The sequence below is a fragment of the Felis catus genome, chromosome E3, assembly GCF_018350175.1.
Source record: "Felis catus isolate Fca126 chromosome E3, F.catus_Fca126_mat1.0, whole genome shotgun sequence".
NCBI classification, from domain to species: Eukaryota; Metazoa; Chordata; class Mammalia; order Carnivora; family Felidae; genus Felis; species Felis catus.
Genome location: NC_058383.1, coordinates 5,720,488 through 5,737,928, shown reverse-complemented (window position 1 = coordinate 5,737,928; position 17,441 = coordinate 5,720,488). Strand labels below are relative to the sequence as shown.

At 40.5% G+C, this 17,441-nt stretch overlaps 1 protein-coding gene across 3 annotated transcripts in view; it reads left to right on the top strand.

Moving 5' to 3' along the window:
* Positions 1-17,441, top strand: part of BAIAP2L1 (BAR/IMD domain containing adaptor protein 2 like 1) — a 93,049-nt gene that overhangs the window by 55,768 nt on the left and 19,840 nt on the right. For all 3 annotated transcript variants that reach the window (XM_045047717.1, XM_045047716.1, XM_023246537.2), the window contains exons 4-8: positions 11,914-11,975; positions 12,083-12,154; positions 13,374-13,511; positions 14,154-14,306; positions 16,037-16,204. In XM_045047717.1, coding sequence (XP_044903652.1) covers positions 11,914-11,975; positions 12,083-12,154; positions 13,374-13,511; positions 14,154-14,306; positions 16,037-16,204 — 593 coding nt within the window. The remainder of the gene's footprint in view (positions 1-11,913; positions 11,976-12,082; positions 12,155-13,373; positions 13,512-14,153; positions 14,307-16,036; positions 16,205-17,441) is intronic.

Below are 17,441 nucleotides of genomic sequence, written 5' to 3'. Positions count from 1 at the left end.
TACGCAGACTATGACAAACCATAGGCAAGTCCAGAAAACACAGGAGAGGGCTTGCTTTTACAGAGGAAAGGACAAAGTGGGAGGGGCTTTTGGAATGAAAGGTCATTGGAGGAGGGCGAGAGTTCAGGTTTATGGTGACTTCTCATTGGCTGAATTGTTGCTGGGCCGGAGAAAATCTTCTTTCCTCCTCCTGGGGGTAGTAGGCTTCTTCCTGTTGGGAAATTCAGACATGCTGCCTTTTCCCTGCTGAGGTCTGCAAATGGCACAAGTGGTTATGGGCAAGAACTACCCCCTTGGGGGCTTTCTGACTCCATTTGAAATGAGGTTTCCTTTACTCATTTTCATTTCTTTATGTAGCACCAATTTTCTGTCCTCTGTGATTTTCTCTGGGAAGAGCTTCGAACTTCAGTTTTCCTGTGATGTCCTTGCTTTGTCCCATCCCACTGTTGTCTTTCAGTTTCCTCCCAAAATCCTTCTAAATGAAGTCTCAGATGTCAACCCTGTTGATGGATGCTATAGTAGTGAAGTATTAGGGAGGGGGATAATTCTATAATTCTAGGTTTAAATCTCCATTTTTTGTTTTGTGGGGTGTATTTGATTTTTAGTGGGTCAAAATACCTGGCATAAGGCTTTAGTAAAACAGTTTCTTTTGAGGCCTCGCCTTCCATACACAGAACAAAGCAAGAACAGAACAATGCTGGGCTGATTTCAGAACGGTTATTTTCCCCCTCCACCTGCCTGTAAGCCCCATGGGCATTTTCTCCAGTCTTCAGGGTAGGAACCTGGTGGGGGCTCCTAGAGGTAATACTCATGAAAGTGCTAGACTCCTCCCCTAAGACTGAGCCCTCTGGAATTTTTTTTAAAATTTTTTTTAACACTTATTCATTTTTGAGACAGAGAGAGACAGAGCATGAATGGGGGAGGGTCAGAGAGAGAGAGGGAGACACAGAATCTGAAACAGGCTCCAGGCTCTGAGCAGTCAGCACAGAGCCCGACACAGGGCTTGAACTCACAGACCGCGAGATCATGACCTGAGCTGAAGTCGGACGCTTAACCGACTGAGCCACCCAGGCGCCCCTGGAATTTTTAACTCAAGCTGGTTCGTGCTGAGCCTCCAGCAACCATAAGTTACAGTTGAAGAGTTTCTAGCAGTACTGGCTCCAGCATTGGTTTCTGCTGCCAGTAAACCAGGATTCTCCACATTAGCCTGTCTCTGGTTTTCAGGGCAGATCTTTACCTGTGAACTTAATTCTCTACTGAATCTAAGAAGCACTGTTGTTTTTCAGTTTATTTAGCTTCTTGATGTGAGTAAGAGAGTGATGACTTCCAAGTTCTTCACAGAAACCAGAGCAGAAACCAGAAGTGCCCTTGGTGGTTGGTTTCTAACCAGCAGTGGTCAGATGTGTCTGTTCTCCAATGGATCATTCCTGGTACAGTATAAGTATAGAAGAATTGTCAACACTTAAAACTGAAGTGCTAAGTATTCTGTTTAGTAAAGGGAAAGGCTCTGAGGGGGAGGAAAGAGTACTGTGTGTATTCCTTTTTGATAATAGTGGTAAGGGAAACAAAGGCAAGAGAAATGTAGCTTAAATCTCCTCAGAGCTTGCAGCCCACTCATAAACACTTGAAACATGAAGACCATGACCTTCCTCAAGCAACTCATGGCTGCCTTACTTCCTTAATGTTTTTGTTTTATTAAAGACTAAAAGTAAGCTTATCTTAACAGCAGCTAGCCCCTCAAGGTCCTGAAATCCTTGCTTTCAAATTCTTTAGAGGCTACGCTATCCCTAACCCCCACTAACTTAGAAGTTATAATCAGTCACTCCTCGCAACCCTAGGGTGGCTCTTTCTGCCCACAGGTTCTGTCCCTGTGTTTTAATAAAATCATCTTTTTGCACCAAAGACATCTCAAGAATTCTTTCTTAGCCATTTTCTCAAGAATACCTTCAACAGGAGATGGACAGTTTTTCCTTTGGGGACCCTAGGAAGGGGGAAAGAAACATGAGAGGAGCACTGAGCTGAGTTTAGGAGAGGTGGGTGTCCATTTGTCTATTTTAGTAAATTTTAGGAATTATTCTGAAACATTTTAAGCATACTAAAGTATATTAAAGAATACACAGATGTGTACATGTAAGGAACAAGAAATATTTAAACAAATGTGGTAACTAGTTATAAGTTGACAACCTAGTATGTGGGCTTTATTTCCAGAAAACAAGTACTCAGAAAGAAAGCGTGTTGAAAATCATGTGGGCCCATTCTGTTATTGTGTTTCATGCATTATTTAACTAATTTACTACTCCTGTCTGGATGCACACCTTACCAGCCAGTGTTTCCTTTCAGAGCTCAGGAAAGCACTGTACTCTCCTAAGCCTGTGAAGTAGATATTCTGGTTACCACCATACAGCTGACAGTACTGAGGCTGCATGAGATGACCTGGAGAGAGGTTAAAGAACTTACCAGAGGCCTGTCTGGCACCATTGCATCTTTCTGCAGATGCTTTAACCTTTGCCCGATGTTTGTGCCCCTTGAGTTCACTGTGGGTGATTACAATGCAGAGCACCCCACTTGCTGAAAATGCTCCCAGTCTTTTAGCTTTCACAGTACCCCACTCTTTTCCAGCCTCCTCAGCCAGCCTTTCATCTTCAGGAGCTCTTCTTAGACATCTTGTGTTCTGTCGCTGAGAGACCAGCAGTAGCCGCTGGCCTTTCATTATGGAAGAACGATGTCTTTTGGGAAACCTATTCTAGGTCTATATATAAAAGTTCATTTGTTCTGTGTCTAAAGGGACTCCACTCCTCTCCAAGAGGGAAAGAATGTTTGGGTTTGTAGCTACAACTTCTGTTTGGCTCAGAGAACTTTCTCCTTCAGATCTTTGGCCATTTCTACTATTTTCTAAGATTGAGATTGCCAGAGACTTACTATGAAATAGGCAGAGCATTGGTAGGTATTCTTTCTCATGTCAACACACTTCTTTATCAACCAGCACTGGATTGATGACCAGAGCAGGTAGATCTTTTTAAAAAACTTTTTAGAAGATTTTTCTATTTTTAAGTAACCTCTACACCCAGCATGGGGCTCGAACTCATTACACCAAGATCAAGAGTCACATGCTCCACCAACTGAAGCAGCCAGGCGCACCCAGACTATGCAGATCTCTTATTCCTCATCAACATTTGTTCTCTAGATTCAGCATCTATTAATTTTGCCTGAACGAGTGTTTACTGTACTTGTTGCATTTTACTTTTAACAGAAGCCCTCCTTTCTCTCCTCTTTCTTTTTTTATTTATCTATTTATTGCTGTGGGCTCATGGGTTCCAAGGTTTTTTCAATTATTTATATATATCCTCTTACTGTCCTTAATTACTTTGGTGCTCAAACCGTCCTATATTGGACCAATAGGAGCTCCTTCAGGCTGATTCTAATTCATTCACTCATTCATTCATTCTTTCTTGTATACTTCCTTATTTTCTTGCATAAAAGTACGTTTGAGGCTCATCTTGTCCCTTCTCAATTGTGGAATCAACAGGTATTTTTTTCTGAGGAATGCTCCTTGCTTTTAGTGGGGATGATACTAGAAGCTAAGATTTGAATACTAGGTGTGCTTATTGCTCTGTTGAAGTGTCATCTTGATTCTTTCAGCAAACAGATCTAGGAAATATATGCATGTATACAGTGTGTACTGTGTACATACATACATACAAAACCAGACCTGTGTATATGCATACATATATGCATATATACACATGGACATATAAAAATAAGCATATGCACTTACATTACATATTTTGGAAATATGTGCAAATATTGGCTCCCAATAACATCATCATATTTGTACATTTTCTCAATTCTGTGATACACCTAAAATAGTTCTGGAATTATTGGGGCACCTGGGTGGCTCAGTCAGTTGAGTGTCCAGCTTCAGCCCAGGTCATGATCATGTGGTTTGTGAGTTCAAGCCCCACATCAGGCTTACTGCGGTCAGCCTGTCAGCACAGAGCCTGCTTTGGATCCTCTGTCCCCCTCTCTCTGCCCCTCTGCTGCTTGCACTGTCCCCAAAATAAATAAATATTTAAAAAAATAAATAAAACAGTTCTGGAATTATTAAACATTTTTATCAGTTTAAACTAGTAGAACACTGTATGTTTATTATACTTGAATTAAAAAAATAAATTTGGGGGTACCTGGGTGACTCACCTGGTGAGCGTCTGACTCTTGATTTCAGATCAGGCCATGATCCCAGGATCGTGGGATCAAGCCCCATGTCAGGCTCCATTCCCTCTTTCCTCCCCTGCCCCTCTCCCCTGCTTATGTTCTCTGTCTAAAGTAAAAAATTAAATTAAAAAAACAAATTTATTTTAAAAATAAATTTTTTATAAAGTGAGTCTTGAAGAGATATCTGCACACCCATGTGTATGCAGCATTACTCACAATAGCCAAGAGGTAGAAAGAACCAAAGTGACTGTCAACATTTTTTCTTCATGATGAATAGATAAATGAGGAATATCCATACAGTGGAATATTATTCAGCCTTAAAAAGAAAGGAAATTCTGGGACACCTGAGTGACTCAGTTGGTTAACCATCTGACTTCAGCTTGGGTCATGATCTCATGGTTAATGGGTTGGAGCCCCTGCTTTGGGCTCTGTTTGGACAGCTTGGAGCCTGGAGCCTGCTTCAGATTCTGTGTCTCCCTCGCTCTCTGCCCCTTCCCCATTCATGCTCTGTCTCTCAAAATAAATAAACATTAAAAAAGAGAGAGAGGAAATTCTGACATATCCTATAGCATAGATGAACTTTGAGGACATTGTACTAAGTAAACCAGTCACAAAAGGAAAAAAATTTTGTATCGATTTATAATATAAGTTTATTTATAATAGTGAAGTTATACATAAACTGAAGTATTATAATTATACATTTTGGAATACCAAAAGAAAATGATCCTACTAAAATGATTTCAGAGTTTGTAAGTTTGTCATTCACCCTACCAATTTTTTTTCCTGTCCTGAACATTGTGATAAAATGTTATAGAGACTCAGGGCACCTGAGTGGCTCATTCGGTTAAGCGTCCTACTCTTGATCTCAGCTTAGGTCACAATCTCATGGTTCGTGGGTTTGAGCCTCGTTTGAGCCTGCACTGACAGCACAGAGCCTGCTTGCAATTCTCTCTCCCTCTCTCTCTGCCCTTACCCCACTAGTGAGCTTGCTTTCTGTCTCTCAAAATAAATAACTAAACTAAAAAAATGTTGTAGAGACTCTATTTTGTTATCTTCCTCTTAAGATTATGAAGTTTTATTCCAGTAGACAGTTACATTACTAGTAGATCACCTTGATTCGTGGAGGCTTACTGGTAGATTTTTTTCTGGTGGATCTATTTTGGTTTTGCCCTTGTCCTGTGACAGTGTTTATTCCTAAGGTATGTCCCTTCTTGATGTCACTGGGCAGCCTGTGGTATTTATGAAGCCTTTCTCACTTGGTGGGACTTGAATTCCCAACTTTGTATTCCCCCTGACAACTCAGTGTGTGTCCTACTGAGAATCTCTGCCAAACTCTACATCCTTCTAACTGCTGGTTTTTCTTAGAGTCTCACCCTGTGCATGTGCAGTTTAGGTGTTAGCCAAGGATTTGAGAGGAATCTATATACAGATTTCGGGTCTTCCTGCTCCATTGTGTGAGTTTATCCATTCTATAATTTATCCATTCCAGTGTTGATAGATGTTTGAGTTGTTTCTGGCCTTGGATATGTGAATAAAGCTGCTATGGACATTCTTGTGCTTCTGTTGGTAAACAAATGCACTCATTTCTCTTGGGAATATATCTAGGAGTAGAATTGCTGGATCACAGAGTAAGCAGATTTGTTTATCACATACTGTCGGTTTTGCCTTTTCCAGAATGTTTTATAAATAGAATCATACAGTATATAGCTTTTTTAGTCTGGCTTCTTTCATTTAATATATTTCTGAAATATATCTGTGTTGTTATGTTTATCAGTAGTTAATTTATTTTTATTGGATTATATTCCGCTAAATTCTTGAAATGAGTGTTTAGTGTTTTTCACACTCCTCTAACATATGCATTTGAAGGCTATAAATTTCCTCTAACCACAATTTTTAGTTGCATCTTACATGTTCTTATATCCTATATTTATCATTTTATTTCAAAATAATTTTAATTTCCATTGTGGTTTCTTCTTTGATCTGTAGGTTATTTAGAAGTCTGTTTCTTCATTTCCAGTATAGGGACATTTTCTGGTTACCTTTCTTTTAATGGTTTCTGGTTTAATTTTGATGTGGTTAAAGGGCATACTCATTGTGATTTCAGCCCTTTGAAATAGAGTGAGGTTTTCTTTTGATCTCTTTTTAATATACTCTTTGCTTTAAAAATGAAGTTATCAGATATAGTCTTCTATATATGTTCACTAGATCACCTGTATTTATCATCTTATTCAGGTTATCTACATTTGTACTGCTTTATTTGCCTACTCATTCTACCCATTTACCAAGAGAAGCATATTGAAGTCTCCTACAATTATTATTGATTTATCTATTTCTTCTTATAATTCAGTTTTAGTTTAAATATGTTGAGACCATGTTAATAGCTGCCTATGAATAAAAAAATTTTCCATATTCCATATGAACCTTTTCCCATTATGAAATCTTGTTTTATGTCTAATTCTAATAATGCTTCTCACCCTCTTTGACCACTTACTACATCTTGTTTGGTTTTAATGTACCTACATCAGCTTTCTTTTGTTTAGTGTTTGCTATATATCTTATTCCATCCTTTTACTCTCTGTATCCCTATATCTAAAGTGTATCTCTTTTAAGGAAAATATAATTGGGTGTTTTGTTTTGTTTTGTTTAATCCTAACAGTCTTTGTCTTCTAATTGGATTATATAGTCTATTTACATTAAGTGTAATTACTTTCTGCTGTCTGTCCTATGTTCATTTCTTCTCTTGTCCTCTTTTTGGCTGATTGTTTTTTCCCCTCTTGTTTGGTCGTTATACGCACTTTATTCTTTTAGTGGCTACCCTAGTGGCATCTCTTCTTAACAAAGTCAGATGCTGCCTGGCAGTTTACTTTTCTCTCAGACTATGAAAGAACTTTGGAACACTATATACTTCTAACGTACGATTTCTGTTTGTCCAATTTGTTTTCATAGGATGGACTAAGTCGTGATCAGTGGTAGAATAATTATGGTCTCCATGAAGACATTAATTAGAACTGTGGTACTATAGTTGGCCAGGTCAGAAGCTAGATTTCTGGAGGAGTGTTGGATGAAATGCTTACCCTATCACTTATTTGGCTTTATCCCTACATGCACCGTTGTTTACTGGTACAGTATTGACACTCACCAGAAAGGAGCACCTCCAGTTGCATCCAGGGACTGTGGGTGGGCAGCCCTGAGGGCTATTCTTAGATGCTGGTAAAGCTTTCAAGTTGAGTCACGTGTTCATGGTTACTAATCTGCCTCTGTACTAATTCCGTGCTGGTGACTCTAATCTGTGGGATACATACTTGTGTATTTAACATAGCCATCTGCGTGTAGTTTGCTTTTACTTCCATTATATTTCTCATCACGTTTGATATTTTAAAAATTGTCAGAAAAAGTATATCCTTTTTCCAGTGACGTTTTTGGTCAGGTTTACCATAATTCATGGAATGTAACTTTAGGTCCACAGTAGGTTGGCTTCTACTGTCTCATTTTATTGTTTGATTCCACTTGAAGTAACAGGGAGGAAATCGTGTGTGACTCACTCCATCATTGCTCTGTGCTTTCTGGAAATACTGTGTTCTGATTATCCATGATCAATTATAAATGAAAAAGTCTGTGTGCCTACACGTTGAGCACCTGTTCTGTGCTACTCACGTCTGTTAATAGTCTCCATCTGGTTTCTCTAAATTTATACTGTGAATTGATGAAGAATTATCTAGTTGTCAGGGTGCCTGGTGGCTCAGTGAGTTGAGCTTCTGTTGATTTCCTCGCAGGTCATTACCTCACAGTTCATGAGATCAAGCCCCACATCAGGCTCTGCACTGATAGCACAGAGCCTGCTTGGGATTCTCTCCTTCTCTCTCTGCCCCTCCCCCGACTCACACTGTCTTTTGCTCTCAAACTTTAAAAAAATGAATTATCTAGTTGAAAATATATTAACAGTCCAACAACTAATCTGTATTTCAAATGAAAACTTTTATGTGTTCATACAAGTAATACTCTTTAATTTTAGTTATTTAACTTTTTAAATCCATTCAGTTTAAATTCGTATCTTTATATAGTATTGTCCAAATTATTGGACATGTTTATTCAAAGTTCCTAAAACTGATAGTGGACATCAACTTTTAGTTATGTCAAATTCATGATTTTGAAATACGTATATATGTGAATCCTTTAGTAATGCTATTTAAGAATATAATTTACTCAGACTGAGTCATATTACTGTACTTGGGTGTTTCTTCCCAGAATGTGTACTCAGAACCTAAAAGGGAAAAAGGAAATGGTTGATCAGTACATATGGTCTGTGATTTCTGGGACCAGCACATCGGTTCCTGTTTGGGTGTGTGTTTAGTTCTGCTCCATTAGAATCTGGGCTCTGCTCCACCCTCCTTTTCAAAACAATTTTTTTCTTCTCAAATGTAATTTATGAAAAATTAGGTTACAGGGCTAAGAGTAAATAAACGTGTGCAATGCAACGTTTCAGACATAAAGGAACACTTGCTATATTTAAGAATAAACTTCTGTAGATTGAACATAAAGACTTTTCATTTTCTGTTTCAAGATACACTTTTGGCAGCTCCCATAATCACAGTAAAGATGTTTTCTAATCCTTCTTTGACCGAGGACTCCGTGGCTGCTGCTATAAAGTCAGCATTTAAATTCCACGAACTGTAAGGGACAGGAATAACCAGGATAAGGTCGGGTGTTCTGCTCCTGGCCACAGAGTGAATGGGCTGTTTCAGTGAGCCTTTCCACCCAGCTGCCTACAGGGAGAAAACCACGAGTTGGGAGGGGCCTCGAGACCAAGCACCAGGTTCAGCAGTGCTGGCTTTCACAAGAGTGCCACACTAGCACAAGCTTTTGTTTTGGCAACATGCTTCTCAGAGATCCACATTATATATGGTTGTAGAGATAAAGTTCATGACCATATGAAAAAAAAATTGTGAGTGCTTTGATTCTAGCTTGAATCACACTGAGTGATTTAAGCACAATTATTTTTAGACTTTTTAAAAAAAGTAGATCTGACTTGCCAAGAATAGAGTGCTTAATTTTCAAATAATTGAAGTAGGGTTTTTTTTTTGTTACTGTTTTTCATCTGTAGCCAAGAGTTATTTACGATTTTAAAATGGATGTGAAAGTAACTCAGACTATTTCAGTGTCTGAAATCACTAAATGATAAAATGACATTTAATATAATTATATTCTTGGGCATGTGAAGGCTTCCTTTGTGGTAACTCTGAATTATTTCATGTTGAGCTTTAGGAGAACGTAATTATGGGAGAAATAAAGTCAATGTCATTAAGGATGGAGAGTAGGTATCTTGATAACTTGGTGTGGTGGGGATGCGGCTGGCTGTGTGTCTGCCCCCTCCCTTTGGTTCATCCAGCAGGCTGTTCTGTTAGAGGTTCCTAGAATCACAGGCTGCTTAGGGGCTTACGAGTTACCTATCTGTAACTTTGTAAGGTTCTGTCCTTACAGGAAATTCTCTGTCCCCACCACCTGCCATGGTTATCTTAAGCAGCATTGTCCACAGTGGCCTTCATGCTGAGGAGGTGGTTTATCTGGGATACCATGGGTGGGGGCCAGGGGAATGACATGTTACATCTGGTTTTGAGGGATCTCTGGCACCTGTGAGGAAGAAGATCCAGAAGAGAACAAACTGGGAGTAAAGAGAAATGATGGGCAGGGGGACACTCCTAGTCCAACTGGTGGGTTTGAATGTGTTGCTGGGTGGCAGATTACAGTGACTCTTCCCCACTTGGCCTGGGACAGATGATTGAGTGCACATAGATTTCACTGTTATTTCCACATATCTTCTCTCCACGGCAGGGAAGGGCCAGCACATTTGTTGCCCAAGGAAGCAAGATGAGTAAGGGGCATGATTTCACCCTAGAGGTTGGCCCAAGTGATGACACCACATGCACAAGGGACTGCATCTTTGTCATTGAGTGTGACACATGGGTGAATTGTCGACCCCTTGTGACTGGCTAGCTGGCAGCCAAGAGCTGGGGCTAGAGAATATGGGGTGAACTCACTTTTAGACATGTTGACCACGACGTACCTCCTGGGACATCCAGGTGGACAAACGTGTTCAGGAAGGGATTGAATTTCTTTTTTCTTTTTTTTTTTCTTAATTTTTTTTAATGATTATTTAGAGAATAAATAAATAAATGTGCATGAAAGCGTGCACAATTGGGGGAGGGGCAGAGATAGAGAATCCCAAGCAGGTTCCATGCTGTCAGTGCAAAGCTGGATGCTGGGCTCAATCTCATGAACCATGAGATCATGACCTGAGCCAGTATCAAGAATCAGATGCTGCACTGAATGAGTCACCCAGGTGCCCCCAGAAAAGGGTTGAATTGGGGGAAACCTAGACTGTTTGAGAGTCAGATGTCTTAAACTGTTTCGACAACAGGGCACTGTAGTGTCATTTGTGTAAAGGTGACAGCTGAAGTCATAGTCTAGTTGGTATTCTTTCTCTTTTCCCATACCCACCACAGTCTTCATTTAAATTCTCCTTCATCTACAGCCTTTCAGTTCACCCAAGGAATTCCTTTCTATCTATATCCACTGAACTGTAGGGGACCTACCCAGCACATTTTGTTTTTATTTAATATGGTCTGGTGGTTATTCCAGATGATTCCATATCTGCCAGGTCTTAGGTATCAGACCCATTTGGTTCCTATAGATAAATGAGCAGGGAGAGAGAGGCTCTTGTTCACCTTTATCAGAGTTGAAGAAATTCAACTGCTTCCTGAACACGTATGTCCCAGTAGGTACCTCACGGTCAACATGTCTATCACACTGCCTCAAACTGCCAGAGATGTGCTTTGCAAATCAAATGATCATCCTACTGCCTTTGGAGTAAGGCTCCTTAGTCCTGGAACATTCTCTTCTGTCCTGTGACTGTACTTGTGTCAGAGACTTGGTGTAGTCCCGGGAGATACGAGGCAGAGCACTGTCCCTGCTGCATTTTCCCATGGCGTTAATATTTTCCGAAAGGACACAAGAATGAGAGAAAAAATAACCTTTATCTTTTATGCCTGACAGATAATCAGATTACTCTGGGGATTAGATAAAAATAAGTCATTTGTTCCTATAGGTAGTTACTATAATGACCATGATAATCTTTTGTAAGTGAATTTAAAAATTAAATCAGGGGGCGCCTGGGGGCGCAGTCGGTTAAGCGTCCAACTTCAGCCAGGTCACGATCTCGCGGTCCGTGAGTTCGAGCCCCGCGTCAGGCTCTGGGCTGATGGCTCGGAGCCTGGAGCCTGTTTCCGATTCTGTGTCTCCCTCTCTCTCTGCCCCTCCCCCGTTCATGCTCTGTCTCTCTCTGTCCCAAAAATAAATAAACGTTGAAAAAAAAATTCAAAAAAAAAAAATTAAATCAGATAAATAAGATTCCACTTAGGGAGGGAATAAATATAGAAAGCATGATGTGAATTTGAAGACAAAAGTTGGCATTCTTTGGGTGAACAATGTTGTGGAGTGAGTTTGCTAGGGGCTGTGTCCCTCTGGAACCCACCCTGCCATGGGTGTGAAGTCAGTGTTTGTGACAGGCCACAGGGCCTGATGCTTCCAGGCATTGAGGGCAGTGATAGACTGTGCTTCATTCCATTACTTTACTTACTTTAATATCTTTACAAAATCCACCCAGTGACTCTCCCCCCTCCCCCCAACATCTGGTTTTATTCACAGGCCAAGTTCTCATAGAGATTTCAAGTACCCACAAGAAACTCAATGAGAATCTTGATGAAAACGTATGTAAACTTTTGATACTTATAAAATATATTTATTTTACATTAAAAATTTGTTTTGCTTAAAGACTCAAAGCTGATGTGAATTTTTCATTTTCTTTTGTTAAAAGTTCAAAAAATTCCATAAAGAGATTATACATGAGCTGGAGAAGAAGACAGAACTTGATGTAAAATACATGAATGTGAGTACACGGTTTTGCTCCACCTCCGTGGGTGGAGGTAGGTGTGGGGCACGGGGGCCTGGCTTTCCCAGGAGGCTACGCTTGCCTGGTCTCTAAGCCCTAGGAGAACTTTCTCTCACTGTCTATCCAGCAGCAGCAAATACGGATAGAGATTAGTATTGAGTATATACACAGATGCATGAAATAGACAAGGTGCCTTCCAGGGCTCCATTTGCATTAACACCTGCGATCTTTATTAAAAAGCATAGAGGAAAATATTGCAAGGAATCTTGCTTCTAGAAAGCATTGTTTTCAAAGTACACACACATGGGGATGGCATCTGCATCTGTATTAGTGCAGCTGTTGCTTTCACAAACCAGCACTTGAGGACGTGAGACGTGCTTGGTGTTCTCCCAGTCATCACAGACTGCTCCTGCATGGTGTCCCTTGCCTGTCACCCGGTACTGATGATTCCAGCAGTTTTCTCCGTCTGCCTGACCCTCCACACACAGGGCTCTTTCCACCTCCCTTACCTGCTGTAGAGTAGCTACTTTCTTTGCCACCCAAAGCCCCTTTCTCATCAAGACCCCATGTGGCAGTAAGCAGTGTAGGTTACCTGAAATCTCCCTGCTGCCCCTGTGTGCACTCTGGAGGGACCTCGAAAAGCTGCTGAGGTAGATGTAATGGCAAGCATTTTCCATACATTATCTGATGTGTATCCCTATAGAAACTCTTTATGTAGATACTCTTCTTATCCTCACTGTACAGATTAAAGGGAGAACATGGGTTTTAGAGAAATTAAATAATTGCTGAGATCACACAGGAAATGAAGGATGATGCCAGAATTCTGACCTAGTTCTATTAGGCTCCCCAAACACTTCGCTACACAGCACCCAAAATAATTGGTTGTGATTGCAATTGTTAATTTTGTTTCTTAAAACTGTAAGTCATAAAACAGTCAGGAACATTAAATTGTTTTTTATTCCCCAAAGTACTTACCACTCAGTGTTCTAAAACATTGGAGAAAACAAGAAATAAGAGACATTGTTATCCTATAGGAGCTGCCCTTGTGGTCAGTGGCCCCTTCTGTGAACGGGGAACTTGAGGACAAAGTCACACGTTGAAGTGGAAGGGAGGCAACGGGTGTGCAGGGCCACGTCCAGTGGAAATATTGGCAGCAGTAACTGCCCAACAGTTTATATGGTGCTACACTAAAACAAGCACAACATTTCACTTACAGGCAACTCTTAAAAGATACCAAACAGAACACAGGAATAAATTAGATTCTTTGGAGAAATCTCAAGCAGAGTTGAAGAAGATCAGAAGGAAAAGTCAAGGAGGACGAAATGCGCTCAAATATGAACACAAAGAAATTGAGGTGAACTTTTCAGCACTTTTTTCTTTACTTTGTTGTTGATTTGTGCAGTTTACAGGGAAGCTTACTTACCTCACTCAGCGTATACTTTCATCTGCTCACTGCTCTGCTGCTGTTGAAGCTTATGAGCATTTTTGAGTTGGTATGAGCTTAAGGCCACAGTTTTCCAGAGTCGAGGATAATTAGTAGCCTCCTAAGAACATGGGCATTTTTTCCCGATTCAGGGTGGTTAGCATTACTATCCCCATTTTACAGATGAAGAAAATGAGGCTTAGGCTAAGTCACATGGTTGATACTTAGAACTGTGGTTTGAATCCGAAGTTTCTGGTTCTAAAGCCGTTGATTTTCCAACAGAACACAATCCTGTCCCTGAAACATAAAGTAATATTTTGTGTAAATTGCCCAGCACAGAGTGGAAGGCCTTTGGCAACGTTCTTCTGCACATGAGTCAGGGATCTTAATGAGAATGATAATACCTGCTCAGATCAGGCTACAACTTTGTTATTTTATCTAATGTTTATCTGCATTTAGTATTTATTCCATTATCAAAATAAACCAAGTGTAAAGATGATGGAAGATAAACGTCTGGCTGTTCAGCTCTGATTCCTCATGTCATACTTGTATAATTATTATTTATTTTCCTAGTATGTAGAAACCGTTACTTCTCGCCAGAGCGACATCCAGAAATTTATTGCAGATGGGTGCAAAGAAGCTCTGCTTGAAGAGAAAAGGCGCTTCTGCTTTCTGGTTGACAAACACTGTAGCTTTGCAAATCACTTACATTATTATCATTTACAGGTGGGTTCAGATGGCAAGTTGTGTTGCATTATTAATAATTTCATATTCAAATGCCCTAGAAATTACTTACCTTCCATATGTGCCTCAGTGTAAAGTGATGGACCTATTTTGCCAATGAGAAGACTCCAAAGAAATAGTTTTGGCCAACTTGAATATGTAAACTTTCAGAAACGTGGATGAAATGGTCAAATGTTGCTTATAATATTTAAGTAATATATCCATATTTAAAATATTTCATAAAATGCTTAATAATTGAGAAACAGCACTTTTTCTTTTCTCACCTATGAGTCTGCTTTTCTCAGACTCTCTCTGATGCATCCTCAGCATCAGTGTCCTCACCAGAGCTGTGGGATGGGTCCCAGTGGGCCCCAAGTCCAGCCCACCTGGGTGGTTTGTGATATTCACCTTGGGAGTCCATGTACAGAAGTGTCCCTGGAAGTTCTGTCCCAGCATCGAGACAGTTGTTGTGGTTACTTTTTTATCCTCCTCAAGGTGTTTCCTCGTGATCTCATCAACTGAATAACTGGCTTTATGGCCCTGCTTCCAGCACACATAGTTTTGAGGTTATGCCCCCAGAAAGCATTACAAAATATGTGTTATTTCCCTTTCCCGTCTTTTTAAATTATAAATTTTATTGGGCCTTTGTAAGCATCCAAAATTAGCATTGAGTGAAGTCAAATATTCATTGTTATTTGTAATGTAATTTAGAGATTGCTCCATGGTAGAAGCTTTGTAAGCACTTGCATATAAGGCAGTGTCCTCTTTTTCGGGGGAAACAACTTGGCCCTATCTGTATGCATCATGCAAATGTTACATATTTTATAAAGTGTTTGCAACTTTAAGGACTACTCATCTACCAAATCTAAATTCCTAAGGTCTAACATTGTTACAAGAAAGAATTGCAGTATTAGATGATCACGTTTGTCAACAGTGCATCTGTACTAGTTTTGGCAGAGTCATTTTCCATGGTGAGGGTGCCCTGCTGGGCCAGGGTCAATAGGCCAAGTGACCGTGAAGCTCTCTTCCTACAGCAAAGCCTTGCCACTGAAGGGATACTCACTGTGACACAAGGCAACCTGGCCTGTTTCCAGAGAGCTCTAGTTGGTGGCAGACTCTTTCTTATGGTTAACTTTGGATCCCAGCTATGCTTCGTAGCATAAACTAAGTCTACTTCTTTTCTCGATTGGAAGTCACATCACCTTTCTGAAAACTGCTCTTGTGCCTTCCCTTTTCCTGGCTGCGGTGTCCCAGTCCTTTCAGGGGCTCCTTGGATAAAGCAGGCCCAAGCAGTTGGTGTGTCAGGGTTACAGTCTGAGGGCGTAGAAGGGTTGGGGTGAGGGCTTTGCCCTCTCTCAGGAGTAAGAGGAAGAAAGCACTGATTGGCATTTCTGAGGCCACTGGGGAAACAGTAGGGCTTAATAAGATTGCTCAAGCCTCCCTTTTGGTGTTTGAGCTTGTTCTTCATCATTTACAATTCTTGTAGTAGTCTTAAACTCTGCATTCATGCTGTGGGAATGGAGAAGCTCCTGTAGAAAAGGAGCCTAATCTTTCTCAGCCAGTAACCCAGGGCAGATGCTCAGAGATGGTTAAATGTTCACTGGATTTAACACAATGTCTCAGACTTGTGGTAGTAAGTCAGTAAAACATTATCACTGATAGTTGATGTAACTTTTCTCAGCTCTTTGAGCAATACATGTTTGTGTTTAGTTGTGTTTCTTTTGGATTTATAGTCTGCAGAATTACTCAATTCCAAACTGCCTAGGTGGCAGGAGACCTGTGGGGATGCTACCAAAGTACCTGAGAAAATCATGAATATGATAGAAGAAATTAAGACCCCAGTCTCTACCCCAGTGTCCGGAACACCTCAGCCTTCACCAATGATCGAGAGAAGCAACATGGTAGGAACTGGTTTTCTCCCCAAGATTTCACATTTACTAATACGATTTGGGCCAAATTTGCACGGAGGACCAAGGCTTTTGTTAGTGGGAATCACAGGGCTTCCTTTATTCTAGGGCCTGCCTTTTCTCACTTGTATCCCCTTGCCTTTAGATTTGACACTGGCTGTGCAATGGTTAGCAGTGTGTAGTGCTGTGGATACCACTGTTATCTTTGTTTTGGAAATGTTATTGTTACTGTTTTTAATTGTAATGATTCAAAATTTGTATGTTTACTCGTAGTGAAGGAAGTGTAGGTGTCTTAGAGAATAATTAGCAAAACTCTGGTGCCATTCATCACAACATAATCTGGTACTGGAAAAAAAAATATGGCCACCCCAGTATTTAAGGTAATGCAGTCAAGCATTGTAGTTTGCTGTTCTTTGAACCCGGGTTTTAGTACTTTGTGCAGACGTGTGGAGATTTGTTTCCAGTGGGTAGTTTGGATACATGAGTCCACCCTAACCTCTGAAATGATAGCAGAGATGCTAAAGACCAGTCAGCAACCTACAGAATAAATCCATAACTGCGTGGGGAGTAAGAGAAGCTGCTGTCAGTGGGCCAACAACCCTAAAGGAGTCTAAAAGAAAGGCAAGATCAGTGTGTGGAGAATCAAAAGAGAAGGAAACCTTAGCTCTGAGCATGTGCAGGGCAAGACTGCAGCAGAGGGCGGAGCAGTAAGCTCAGAGTCAATGGTTTGCAAGAAGCGGTGGAGAACCCGGGACATTACATTCCTGTATGATTCGCATCCTCTAAGTTGGTCGGTTTCTTCCCCACTGTCTCACTTGCGCTGAATGTCCCACTTGCGCTGAATGAACAGTAGGCAACAGGGATTTGGTCTACTGGCCAAAGCACCATGTTTTCACTGCAGAGGTCATACATGCTCCTGGAAGTATCTTCCCTGTCCTCTACCCCACTGTAGGTAGCCTGTGATAAGGAGAACAGGCAAAATCCATACTACCATAAAGAGTGAAAAGAATAGAGAATGCTGTAAGATACCAAGATGGACAGATAACCAGGAATCACTGAGCAAGTAAGGAAAACCAATACCATAAAAAGATACACCAAAAGAAACAAAAACCAGAATGGCCAATATTGGAGGCAACAGAGGAAATAGTGGAGGAGAAATCTTAAGAAAGAGATGAAAAGATATTACATCCCCAGGGAAAAATCAACTAGAGATTTTGGAAAGTAAAAATTG